The sequence below is a fragment of the Coregonus lavaretus genome, assembly GCF_964263955.1.
Source record: "Coregonus lavaretus genome assembly, contig: HAP1_SCAFFOLD_4608, whole genome shotgun sequence".
NCBI classification, from domain to species: domain Eukaryota; kingdom Metazoa; phylum Chordata; class Actinopteri; order Salmoniformes; family Salmonidae; genus Coregonus; species Coregonus lavaretus.
This window is the reverse complement of record NW_028164379.1, coordinates 34,215-47,431: the sequence shown is the minus strand read 5'-3', so window position 1 is coordinate 47,431 and position 13,217 is coordinate 34,215. Positions and strand designations below refer to the sequence as shown.

The 13,217-nt window shown below is 42.5% G+C and overlaps 2 protein-coding genes across 4 annotated transcripts; both read right to left on the bottom strand.

Annotated features, from left to right (window-relative positions):
• Positions 1–539: 539 nt before the first annotated feature.
• Positions 540–2,779, bottom strand: LOC311117089 (uncharacterized protein). Its single transcript, XM_084192078.1, has 6 exons — positions 2,585–2,779; positions 2,346–2,434; positions 1,949–2,067; positions 1,367–1,469; positions 999–1,096; positions 540–741 (listed from the first exon to the last, which is right to left on the bottom strand). Exons 1-6 carry the CDS (start codon positions 2,689–2,691, stop codon positions 541–543), a joined length of 717 nt encoding a protein of 238 aa, XP_084048204.1. The 5' UTR covers positions 2,692–2,779; the 3' UTR covers position 540.
• Positions 2,780–3,477: 698 nt separating this feature from the next.
• On the bottom strand, positions 3,478–13,112 carry LOC311117091 (protein regulator of cytokinesis 1-like). 3 transcript variants are annotated; one of them, XM_084192079.1, is made up of 15 exons: positions 12,964–13,087; positions 12,320–12,452; positions 11,851–11,973; positions 11,056–11,289; positions 10,428–10,598; positions 9,919–10,068; positions 9,330–9,477; positions 8,948–9,084; positions 8,014–8,109; positions 7,667–7,813; positions 7,203–7,313; positions 6,837–6,950; positions 5,131–5,319; positions 4,964–5,004; positions 3,771–4,313 (listed from the first exon to the last, which is right to left on the bottom strand). In XM_084192079.1, the coding sequence occupies exons 1-15, from the start codon at positions 12,972–12,974 to the stop codon at positions 4,265–4,267; spliced, it is 1,854 nt and encodes a 617-aa protein (XP_084048205.1). In that variant the 5' UTR covers positions 12,975–13,087; the 3' UTR covers positions 3,771–4,264. The 3 variants fall into 3 exon arrangements, with proteins under 3 accessions (XP_084048206.1, XP_084048205.1, XP_084048207.1); XM_084192080.1 differs by lacking the exon at positions 4,964–5,004 and having other exon boundaries at positions 3,478–4,313; positions 12,964–13,112; XM_084192081.1 differs by lacking the exon at positions 4,964–5,004 and having other exon boundaries at positions 5,208–5,319.
• Positions 13,113–13,217: the final 105 nt, after the last annotated feature.

Below are 13,217 nucleotides of genomic sequence, written 5' to 3'. Positions count from 1 at the left end.
CAAAATTCAAGCCTCTGCTTGTCCATTAACCAGAATACTTCAGGGTTAGCACCATACATTTTTTTTTACAGAAAATAACATGTCTCAGATCGTCATACAAAGGGCCCAAAAACACTAAATGGATTTTGTTTTTTGATTTCCCAACACAGTAGGGAAATTCTCTCCTCTTCAGGCACTCTGTTAAATCTACCCGTCTCTAAGCCAGAGGGTGAGTGCCGGATGTGAGTTGTGAACAAACTGACCTTTGGCTTTTTGTTAGGTTCAGGCGGACATATAGTTCAGGGATATAGTTCTCTTTGATGACAGTATGTTCTAAGTTTTTAGGTTTAAACCAAATATCAGCTGCCCATTTTTCCTTGTGGATCAGAAAAAGCTTGTCCTTGATTTGGTTTTATGCTAACAGGGGTTTCCTCATTGCATTACTGTGATTACCTCCCCTCTTGATCTAATATGGTACAGTTAATGAGACTAATCCCTCTATAGTTCAATGGGATTTTAGGCTTGTTTTTTGAGGATTTCAGAGATTCCGGACTTGTTAGTTCATACTTCCAACCTGTCTGAGTGATTAGAGGGTGTTGTTAACACACTGACCTGTGTGCCACCTTTGCCACGCTTGATTTTGCCCGGCTGCAGCACGGTCAGGTTCTCCTTCCTGTTGGGCTGGACAGGTGGAGTAGCCTGACCCACCTCTGTTATCTCCCCACTGTTCCATCTCGCCTGGACCTGCAGCGTCATGGCTACCTGCAGGGATTGGATCAAAGTCAGTGAGCCAGTGAGATATGCAGGGTTGAACAAATCTCAGGCACCTGCGATAACATCTGCAAATCTGTGTACGCGACCAGAAACTATTTTTGTATGTTTTGCCATGGAAAGTCCAGGTAGTCTCCACCTGTTTCAGTCATTTTTTTTCTTCATTTGGTGCCTAATGAACACAACCCAACACTCCATTCCCTCCCAGTTTAACACTTCATGTGGTGGTTAGTGTGAATGGGGCTTGCCTTCTCTTTGGGGTCCGGTGTGCACAGGATCTTTGTAGCCCAGACGCACAGTGTGTCCTCAGAGGGTGATGGCTCGACATCATCTGCTGACAATGTGCCTGAGCCAAAAAGAGATCTCTTATAAATGTACTTAATATCATTCAAAGCTTTGCCAGAACAAAATATCTTAGCTACTAGCCTGCTCCCAGATCTGTGTGTGTTCTTGCCGGCTTATCGTCAAGCCAACATGTTTGGCATGACAATTCCATAAGGAGATGGCAAGAGTGCAGAAACAGACTGTCACCCAGGCTACAGTACTTTCCTTTATGTAATTGTCAAAAAGAACGTTGATTGGTGTACATTGTTCATTAGGTATACTATCACCTTACCATTAGATGTTGTGTCTGTCTCTGGGATGGGACTTAGACACAGCTCATTCTGTGTGTTGATATAAATCATGTCTTGGACAACTCTGACCTCATACACCTGGTTCTGTAGACAGAAAAACAAACGTTCCTTTTAGTCTACTTGTATTATTGATTAATAAGCTTATGTTATTCAATGACCAAATTCTAATAAAACATACATTGCCTAGTGAATGTCTTCACACCCCTTGCAAAGTTGTCACATTTAGATGCCTTATTTAAATATAAAAGGGATTCAATTAGATTGTTTTATCCACACAACCTACTCCACATTCTCAAAGTGAAAGAAAAATTACAGAATTTGTTAAAAATGTGTTAAAAAAAATAAAATATGTATTGATTGTCTCAGGGGTGTGAGTACTTTCTCTAAGCAACTCCAAATCCCTGTCTCTTACCCCTAAGGACACCCGTAAATGCCACATTGACTCCTGTATGATGCCAATGGTGGTAATACATATCAACCTTCCCTTTATCACATGGTTACAGGAAACCTATATTTAGAATACTATGAATAAATAGGCTCTGTTGGAGGCCATCTCTCTCTACCTGTAGTCCCATGGAAGAGGCACCGGTCTCCAGGCAGAAGTCAAAGTGATGCCAGGGACAGACCAGTACCCTCTTCCCATCTCCCAGGTCCTCGATGTCACCGAGGTCAAGAGGGCCTCCTACGCGAAGACGGTGGTTGTAATGATGAAAGACATCATAGTATGGTGACTATGATAATTTTTTTCTTATAGCATACTCTCATTCTGTCGGAGCTAGAAGCACAAGCATTTCGCGACACATCCTATAACATCTGCTAAACACGTGTATGTGACAAAAGTTATTTGATTTATCCTATAGCCATTTTGTCACGTAGTTGTTTATGAATTAATCATCATAACAGCAAGCTACCATACCATAGTGCTGAGTGATTAATGGCATGCCATCAATTAGGCTATACCTTCATGGGGACAGGATGAATCCATAGCCCAGAATCTGTCATCTTCTGTGTGAACCAGGACAATGTGTTCACCATCCTCAGAGTACAGCCTTGGGGAAACGTAGAGAAGTCATGCACCAAGTTAGACCATCTTTTCAGAAAAGGCAAGGGCAGCTAATGTGTATAAACCATATACATTAGGTGGGATAAACACAGTTAGTTAGCTAGCTGCTGCTATTCTAGCTAATTGGACTGCTTACTTTGTGCATGGTGAGTCAAAATCACACTTCTTTCCTACACATTGCCAGTTTCCGTCTTTGACAATTTCTCTTAATGCGGCGACTAAATCCTCCTCGAAGTGATCCATTTAAAATATACGATGCAGAAAATAGTAGTAAGAGTAATGTTGTGAATAACTAGCTTGCTACTGCTGCCGATGTGTGGCAGATTTCAAAACCAAAATCTTTCAACCGGATGTTGATACTCCAAGAATTCTGTCCGACCTAAAACCACTAAGGTTTCACAAGAACCTAAAACATATCCGAGAAGAACCTTTGACAGGCTATGCAAAAAGATAACACTTGAGACAAAGAATGAATGCATAGAAATGTATTTGTTGATTAGACAAGATTTAGAATGACAATTAATCCATCTTCTCATTTTGATATGGTTGATTATATAAAACATTATATATTTTAACGAAATTACAACACATTCTCCATTCAGGCTGCAAGGGTGTCGAGTTCCTCCTTAACTTAATTTATTGGCGCTAATGGAGGGGGGGAACAGGGAAAGTATGTGTACTTGCTTTATGAAACACAATTTTCCACCACCATGCTAGGGTGGCTAATGCGCGTTCAAGTCATGTTGGAAACTCTGAAATGTTCCACTTGCTAACCTAGGCGGAAGAGTCGGATCCCGAGTTTCCAACTTGGGAGGTACCAGAATCAACCAAAAGGAAGCTTTACGCAAATAACTTTTGTTCATTTTAAGTCAGGGGTCCCGAGTTTGCGACATGACTGGAACGCAGCATAAAAAATATGCATATCGCCTTTAGCCATTTAGGTTGCAGCAGTCTGTTGTTTACCGCTGGCTGAAGAAGGGGACGCAATATCAGGAAGTAGCACCATGAAACACGCACATTTTCATTTTTGAATGGAGAATGTTTTATGTACGAACCGGCCACTGGCGTATAGCCAGCTGCAAACAATGCCTTTGGACATTAACGACTCAATATCGCCATCTGCTGGCATTTGGGCTAGAGAACAATATGATTGATATGATCGACATTGTTTCTCAAAATTGCTAGGAGGAACACACAGACTGCAGGCATTCAATGTCAGTGAAACTGAACTGAATTGTAAAAACATCTACATAAAAATGCAGTGACCTACATACATAGAAAATCTACAGTTGCGAAAAAAAAGTGATGACGGCGCATAACTTATGAGTGTAAAAGAAAACTATTTAATATACAATAGAAAACATGTGCAAAATATTCATGATCAGTATGCTTCGAGTATAATAAAATAGTGAAAGTCTGGATTGAAGGAAAGTACGAACGCTGGCTACCCCCAAGCCTCTTTCAGCAAAACCATTTGGAGCACGAGACACAGGCAATACTATCTGCTCCATCTTAAATACAAGGAACATACTCATCCGTGCTATTTTAAAACTTTAAAAATTGTTTGTTACAATATGATACATTTCATAACATGACCTTAAATGTTTTTTTATTCCAAACACTTACATAGTTTACACAACATATATATATTATTACCTTAATTTACATAGGCACGCAGACAACAATAAAAACAAAAAGGTAGTGATCCACTTTAAGATGAGAGCTGGTGGGGACTTAATGATGCAGGATGTCATTCAACCAACAGCGTCATTGTTTAGTGTAGGGGGGGGGGGTCAAAGGTGAGTGATGGTGGAGTTCAGTATGTCTGGCTTGCTCTTGGTGTTAGAGGCCTTGGAGAGGTCTCGCTGTGGACAGAGGTACAGAGATCAGGATAGATATTCCCTTCCCACCCAACATCAACAGGGTAGTGTTCAGTAGGAACAAAACATTTAAAAAATGATACAAAACAGAGTATAAATGGAGAGGTACGGTCTAAACTTGTCCAATTAGAAAATGCCAATTTTCGTTGCAAAACATTTTGCTATGGCATATCCTAATGAACATGACCAAGGTGCAGAGGTAACAAATTGAGTAGCGACAAATAGCATTGGACACTACCTCCGTTTTAATTTGACAGTAAACAAACACAAATCTAGAAAATATGCAATTCTGGTAATTGCAGATTTCCCAAATACATTTTCATTCAAAAGGCAGAAACAATCACAAAGTGACAGCCAGAGAAAGACTGAAGAAAGGGTATTAGGAGTTTGGTTATAAAAAGGTTACATTAGTAAATAGTCAGCGACACAGCCTAGCCTGAGAGCCCTCAAGAGAGGGTTTAGAAGGACACATTAACAAGAGAGGGTACACTACTGTTACCTGTGAACATAATCAGGGATGAAGCATTTAAGAATGTATAATGCTTAGTGGTTAATGACATGCATATATTTGGATGCAGGAATAATGATTTGATGTGTATGGTTTTAGTTTAGGCAGTTCACACATTCAAACAAACCTTGATTGAACTGATTCGATTACTGTGTTGATTAAGCCAGTCTAAAAACAGAATACAGTTATCAATTAGTCACAATTCTCCACTTAAAACCCCTCTCATGGCTAGACTGTGTGTTGCTGCAGAGAATCAGTAAATGTGGAAAAGAACACAGAAAAAACACAATTTACCGCAAACTCTGAATAAGTGCTGGCGACAGAGTTAATGCTGAAGTTATGCTGCGGACTAGCCAGGGTTTTAAACCCACCGCTCTGAAGAGGGACTCCAAGTCCGGTCACCTGGCCCATGTTCTCCTTGTTGCGCTCCTGCAGTCCCGCGAGGGGGGGCTTACCGCGACCCGGGGTCCGTACTGATGGGACCTGGATGGGGGAGAACACAGAGAAAAAGGTGGATGAGGAGAAAAGGTAGCCTGGAATCCAAACTGATATGTTCCATTTCACCATCACGTCAACAATGGTGAAACGGAGCATCAGTTTGGATTCCAGGCTTGGGAACAGAAAACGCAACGGATGGTTTGCTTTGAGTGAATGTCAGGGTTTGGCCAAAGATGAGCATGTTACCCATACCAAATGGCTGGTCTAAATTGAGAAAAGTAATACTGAACAAAAATATAAAACGCAACATGTAAAGTGTTGGTCCCATGTTTCATGAGCTGAAATAAAAGATCCCAGAAATGTTCCATATGCAAAAAGCTTATTTCTCTAAAGAAATTGTCACAACACAATGCCACAGATGTCTCAAGTTTTGAGCAATTGGCACACTGATTGCAGGAATGTCCACCAGAGCTGTTTCCAGAGAATTGAATGTTAATGTCGCTACCATAAGCCTCCAACATCGTTTTAGAGAATTTGGCAGTACGTCCAACCGGCCTCACAACCGCAGACCACGTGTAACCACGCCAGCCCAGGACCTCCACATCCGGCTTTTTCACCTGTGGGATTGTCTGAGGCCAGCCACTCGGACAGCTGATAAACTGTGAGTTTGCACAACCAAAATTTCTGCACAAACTGTCAGAAACCGTCTCAGGGAAGCTCATCTGTGTGCTCGTCGTCCTCACCAGGGTCTTGAACTAACTGTAGTTCGGCATCGAAACCGACTTCATTGGGCAAATGCTCACCTTCGATGGCCACTGGCACGCTGGAGAAGTGTGCTCTTCACGGATGAATCCCGGTTTCAACTATACCGGGCAGATGGCGTTGTGTGTGCGAGCAGATTGCTGATGTCAATATTGTGATCAGAGTGTCTCATGGAGGCGGTGGGGTTATGGTATGGGCAGGCATGAGCTACAGACAACAAACAGAATTGCATTTTATCAATGGAAATTTGAATGCAGAGATACCGTGACGAGATCCTGAGGCCCATTGTAGTGCCATTCATCTGCCGCCATCACCTAATGTTTCAGCAAGATAATGTCGCAAGAATCTGTACACAATTCCTGGAAGCTGAAAATATCCCAGTTCTTCCATGGACTGCATACTCACCAGACATGTCACCCATTGAGCATGTTTGGGATGCTCTGGATCGACGTGTACGACAGCGTGTTCCAGCTCCCACCAATATCCAGCAACTTAAAATTGCACAGCCATTGAAAAGGAGTGGGACAACCTTCCACAGGCCACAATCAGCCTGATCAACTCTATGCAAAATAAATGTATCGCGCTGCATGAGGCAAATGGTGGTCACACCTGATACGGACTGTTTTTCTAAGGTATCTGTATTCCCAGTCATGTGAAATCCATAGATTAGTGCCTAATGAATTTATTTCAATTGACTGATTTCCTTATATGAACTGTAACTCGGTAAAATCTTTGAAATTGTTACATTTATATATATATTTTCAGTGTAGTTAGTTATTGTGCAAACATGCTGCGCTGACCTTGTTGACTGAGTGAGGGGGGCGGGAGGGTGAGTGGCAGACAGTTCCGCCATAGGCTGAGCGTATGGTGCTGTTAGAGTTGGCACTAGAGAGGCTGGAGGTGGTGCCATTGAGCTGGAGAGAACGCACAGACAGAGAGTTAGTTAGTGATGCCAACAGCCCATGTAATTAATGCCCAATGAATTAAACACAAGCCAGTGATTGTGTTAGCCTGGGTTCCAGTCTTGTTTCTGCTTTAGCCACCTTTGTCATAAAAACATATGCAGTCCAGAAACAGACTCGATACCCAGGCTAAGATTGGGCCATGCAATTGTTACATGAGTATGAAGGCTAGAAAGAGCAGCAGCAAAGTTATTGAAGTGGTACCTTTCGTGCTTTGGTGGGGGTAGCAGTGCCGAGGAATCGCCGTTTGGTCGGTGTCCGGACAGCTGTCCCATACAGCATATCCACCTCAATCTGCTTGCTCTTTTTCAGTTGCTGATACAATGAAAAATATTAACGATATAAATCAAAGTATTGTAATCTCAGAGTTTAATAAAGTAAACTTTTAGCTACACAGCACTAAGCCTAACTTGAGACAAGAGTGTAACAAATTATGATCGTGCATCTCTCTCGTGGACATCAATACATGATTTACATTAAAGTACAAGTTGCGCTCAATGGCCCGGTTTCCCAGATCCAAATGAAACCTAATCATGGACTGAAAAACACTTCTCCTTTGGTCATGCTTCTTAGTCCAGGACTAGGTTTAATCTGGGTCCAGGAAAGAGGACCAAGACTGTATCTCTCAAATTAGGATTCTGCCCTCAAATGAGTAGCTAGGTCTTTACCCTCTCCAGTTTCTCATTCTCTTTCTCGATGCGGTGCAACTCCCACTGCTCCTCCACAAACTGCATGAACTTCTGTCCATTCACCAGGAACTCCCTGGCCTGCTCCTGCTCCCACACATCAATCTGAGCCTTCAGCTTCTTCTCAAGCTGGACAAACAAAACACAAATATAGGGATATAGCCAAGCCTTTTACAGTATAGTATGTGTTTATATAGTATAGCATTATGTACGGCTGCTCAAGAAAAACTCAGAGCCTTGTCATGTTTGTATGTACTAGTATGTACAGTAGCTACCCACCTAACAAGGGAAAAATACAGACTCCTGTCGTCTTTTTCAAAATTAGTTACCTTGGGCAGGCTTTTGTGGAGCTCGGCTTTCTGTTTCTCCTCTTTGAGCAGATTCCCTCCTCTGTTGGTGAACCTGGAGGGGTCTGTGGCTTTTTTCTGTGGGGATAAAAGGAAATGCCAAGGGTTAAAACCCCCTAAGGTCGATGTCCGCGCCCCTGTGGAAATATAATTAGCATAATACAAAAATCCCCATAAAAATCTGTCAGTTTAAGCTAGCGACATCTGTTTTATTTGCATGGGATGCATCTCAATCCACCGCATCCGCCTATGTAACACTTCCGCATTTGGGGTGAAAGGTGACAGAGCTAGAGCGGTGTTTGTCAGACCATGAGACATCCCGAAAATCGGTCTTCGCACAAAATCGTATGTAGCGTCCAAACAGTTTTGCCTACAAACTATCATGATATTTCAGGTTAAATAAATGTTACAAATATTTTAATTTTTACAAATGTTTCCTGATCATTCTTATATCTCTGACACTTCAGAACAAACTTCCTTTAGATGTATTTGGGGGACTAGCTATTGTTCCATGTAGTGAATTTGTCATTCAATGCGTTTGTATGGGCTAATAGCAGTAAGGCCAAACAATTTTTATTTTAGATAAGTCAAGGGAGCTTAAAATTGTATGTTATTTAACTTAAATTGTTTGGATGAAACAACATCCTAGGTAATTCGAAAATAAGCAAAAACCTTTTTTTAAAGTGAACTATCCATTGAAAGCCCACTTAAAAAAATATATAATTGCACTTGTCTTTTCTTACTAGCACTGACTTTGCTGGTAAGGTCTTTATTGAGAAAAATGTACTAACTACGACTGTGATATGTGGTTGTCTCACCTGGCTATCTTAAGATGAATGCACTAACTGCAAGTCTCTCTGGATAAGAGCGTCTGCTATATGACTAAACTGCTTATTGGTGCTTCGCCACAGCTAACCTCTAGTTCCAGGAAGAGTCTCCAGCTCTCCTCCCAGCGGTGAACCCCTTCAAACAGCTCCTTGTGTTCCTCATAGTGCTGCTTCAGCCTCAGGATCTCAGCGTCGTGCAGCCCCAACAGCTCCTCTGTAAAATCATCTGAAGGAGGGAAAAACAAATCATTCATTTATTATTAAAATCAGGAAGTCACATTGAGAAAAATATTGCCTTTTTAAAAGGGAAAACTAAATGCATGGGTATGTGATGCACCAGGTATGTGATTAATAAGTTAACAATTCTAAAACACACTGTTCACTAGAAAGACTTCTCGGAGTCTTCATTCATTGATTGGTCTACCAAAGCTTGTGTTGTACCTGTAATCCAAACCCTAAAACCCAACTTACCGCTATAATAGGGCACAAAGGCCTGTCGCTGGTCGCTGCTGAAGAAGCATTTCTCCCAGAGCACTGCGATCTCTGAGCGGATGGCCTCAGTTACGTTACGCATGTTCAGTAGTTTGAGCTCCACCAGTCGCCTGCCCTCTGCTTCTAACTGAGGTGTGAAAAAGAAGAGAGAACAATTTGGTTCTTTGGTTCTAACATTCTCTTGATTAATAGACAGACTTTGTTTAGAAACAGCTTTAGAATGCCAGATACAGACTACTGGAGACAATGATGACTAGCCAGAGGGGTATACATACTACAAAGCAGGATCAATGAGATAGCCAGCAAACTTTAAATAAACAACAAACAACTACTGACTTTCTGGATCATTAACAAAGCTAAACTTAGATGTGTGTTTTAAGTTGTTGAGTCAATTAGACCATGTCCATTTCAAGCTTATCTTTCAGAAATAAAAATAAACCGTTATTTCAGAATATTTAGGCAAGTAAGGGGCATGGTCAAAATGGGCCCATTAGGCTCTGGTCAAAATAAGTGCACTAGAAAGGGATTAGGGTGCCATTTGGGACATAAGCTAAGAGTTTTCACTAACAGCATCCAGGTTCTTCTTCTTGGAGACGACCATGTGCTCTGAGAAGAGCTCTCTCTCCTCCTGGGGCACCTGCAGTCTGTCCCACAGCTCCTGGATCTTCTCCCTGTGAGCCTCACACACCGCCTGGTTCTCTGCCTTCCTCTCCTCCAGCTAGACAGAACAACAGACACAGGGGACGGTTAGTAAAGGAGCACTACGGAAATGGGCATGTTCCAGGATGTCTGTATTGTCTTTACGTGGGACGCGACTGCAATAAAGAAGACCTGGAACACGGCCAATGAGAGATATTAGCAACAAAATGCAAATTAAGATATTTAGATAATCTATAGTGAAGTGATAATGAACTGATATAGTATTGTTGAAACGTAATGTGTGTAGGTCGACTGTTGTTGTTGTACTGTGGTGGTGAGCAGATCGACTGTTCACTTTGCACAGACATTGCAAAGTATCGCTCAAACTAAAGCATTCACTATCATCTCATAAACAAATTTGATTAATTCCATTTTCACTTGGCCGAGGAGGAGTTTGAGCGAGGCGATGTTGTCTTTGGACAGGCAGAAGGCCTCCTGGTCCTCGCAGACTATGTCCTTCTCGAAGCTGGTCTCTGGCAGCTGATCAAGGTCGTCCATGCACAAGATGATCTGCCTCTTGATGCCCACAAACTCAGCGTGCCGCCGCTCCTGCCCACAGACCGAGAGACATGCCGTTAGGGATCTCCTCAAATGTGTATATTAGTTTACATCAGTGTTTTTCCTCAATATTATTTTCCCTAAGGTGAGGCGCAGAATCAATGGCCAACCTTTTTTTGGCATTACTACAACCAATTCAACTAATCGTGCCTCTAGATTAAAGACAGAGATTAGTTGAATCAGCAAATAAGTGCTGGGTTCTCCAGGAGCAGGGTTGGTGAAGTATGCACCATCATTCAGATCTAGGTTCAAATAATATGTTTTCTTTCAAATCCTTTGAGCATTTGATTAAGCCTGCGTGATGTATCACATTGGATTTGCTCCTTTGGGACTATTCCATTAGTTCCATTGCGCCAGGTAAGCTCAATCAAGTGCAGCTACATTTATTTTTTACAAATAATACTGGTATGCGAACCCAGCTCTGCTTTTATTACAAATCCCTATCCACCTTCTCTGCGGTCTGGCTGGCGATGTGCTGGCGGAAGCCGTCCAGCTGCTCCAGGGAGGGCACAGCGTTGGGGTCGAGGGCGTAGGGCTCTGAACACAGAGTGTCACACAGGTCTTGGTCGCACTCTGTCAAAGCCTTGAGCTGCTGCATCCTCTGGGTCCGCTCCTTCACCAACCCCTCCACCTGGGTCCGGATCTCCTTCTCCTGCTGCAGCATGGTGACGCCCCGCTCCTCCTGGTGAGAGAAAAGGTGTTGGGTGAAGTTGCCCCTAGGCACTGCATTTCCCCCACTAATGGTTAAGTTGAGGATTGGAGAGGGGGAAACTGATCCCAGATCTGTACCCAGGGAAGGCACCAGGGTTGGGGTTAATGCCATTTCAATTTTGAGTATTCAGGGTAAAAAAAAAAATCAGTTTACTTCCTGAATTGACCCCAACCCTGGAAGGCACAGGCAGAATGTTTCTCCAAAGAAATCTTCAAAATCGAAAATGGACTTCCCCAGAGGCATCATCTAAACAGTCTGGAATGGCCTCATTCCCTTATTTTCCGTAATAGCCCTTTTTTTCCTCCATCCACTGATCTCCAAGAAATGGACAGCAATAAGTCCATAAATCCTCATAGCGCTTTATCCTAGAAATAGAATTACTAGAAAGGACAAAGCCAATCAGACCATGGTAATTTGAGTGGGACATTGAGTTGAATGGGAATGTCCGTTCTAGTCATATTTCTATGATTTATGTCATTAGCATACTAGTATAACTTTGCAGACCTTGTTAGAAACTGTTAGGATGCTTACCTCAAACGGGGGTAGCTGCAGTTCCAAGCACAGCTTATCCAATTGTTTGCGACAGGCTTCGATGCTGCTCAACAGTCTGGTCCTAAGAGACTCCTCCTCTGTTATCATCATGTCTAACAAACCCTGTGAGAGATGTGCAGAAATGACTAGTCAGTCCACATATAGGAACGAATCCATAGTTAAAGAGTGTAGCTGGTTCTTGAATTAGCTACTTCTAGAAATCTCACATTTCGCAGACTAAATAGATCACACATATTCCCTAGCAACACTTACACACCCCTCAAAAGTAGGTTAGCTAGCCACTGTACTAGCTCTTCACCAGGGCGTCGAGCCGCACTAACGTCCTGGACCAGAGGTAGCTAGTTAACTAGCTACAGCAGGTGCACAGACAGGTGTCACGGCTTTGAGAATGTTGTTCCTTGGAGAATAATTACACTCTATGCTTGAGTGTCAATTTGTTTTGACTCACCTTGATGTGATTCTTGACCACATTGGTTCTCTGTAGTCTCTGGTCTTCTGGAATTCCTATCTCTTCCCAGATGTCCTTTAGGTGGCAGAGAGCTTTATTCAGGCAAGCCACTGACTCGGCTGCGAGCACCTCACTGGAATGGGCCGGGGACATATATAAAAGGTTACATTTTTGGACTGGCATGACTAGCTAACGTTACTTGACTTTGCTGGACTGCTGCAACTTGCAACGACAAGGGGCAGCATTGTAGCAATAATGTTAACGTTAGTGTCAATGTCGTCCTGCTATTGTAATTGATCAGTCTTTGAATTGGTAGCACACTAGCAGTCAATCCATTCAACTGTGCAGGCACACCCAATCGTTAACTGTTACAGTACTACAGTAACGTAAGCTAACGAGCTCGCAGCCGAGTCTGTCTTGCCTAACGTTAGTCACTCCTGGCAAATTGACATTAACGTTAGCTAACATTTTTATAAAACTGATCAGTAATCTTGCAGTCTTATTTCTAGATAGGTAACTAGTTTTAGCTAGCTAGCTATAACGTTAGTCACAAAACACTGCTGTTCTGTCAGTTAAGTTAGCTAGCTTGACATTTCAATTCTGCATGCCAAATGCAAGACTTTTTACAAATACAATTCACTTGCCTCTTCCTCATCGCGAAGTCCCAGTAATTTTTAAGTCAGTTGTGTTGTAACTAGCAGCAAAACTGCTCATAAATCCTGAGCGCGGTGTCCTTCAGCCTTGCCTGTGTTAAGTCTCTCTCAAGCCGTTTCTGACCGATTCAAAAATATGCATCAAAACGTGGTCTTGTCCCTCATTGGTTGAGGACGGCCAATATGTCATCGTCTAGACATGTTGGTACCATGAGCGCATGCGCAAGGGCGTGGACTCAAGAAAA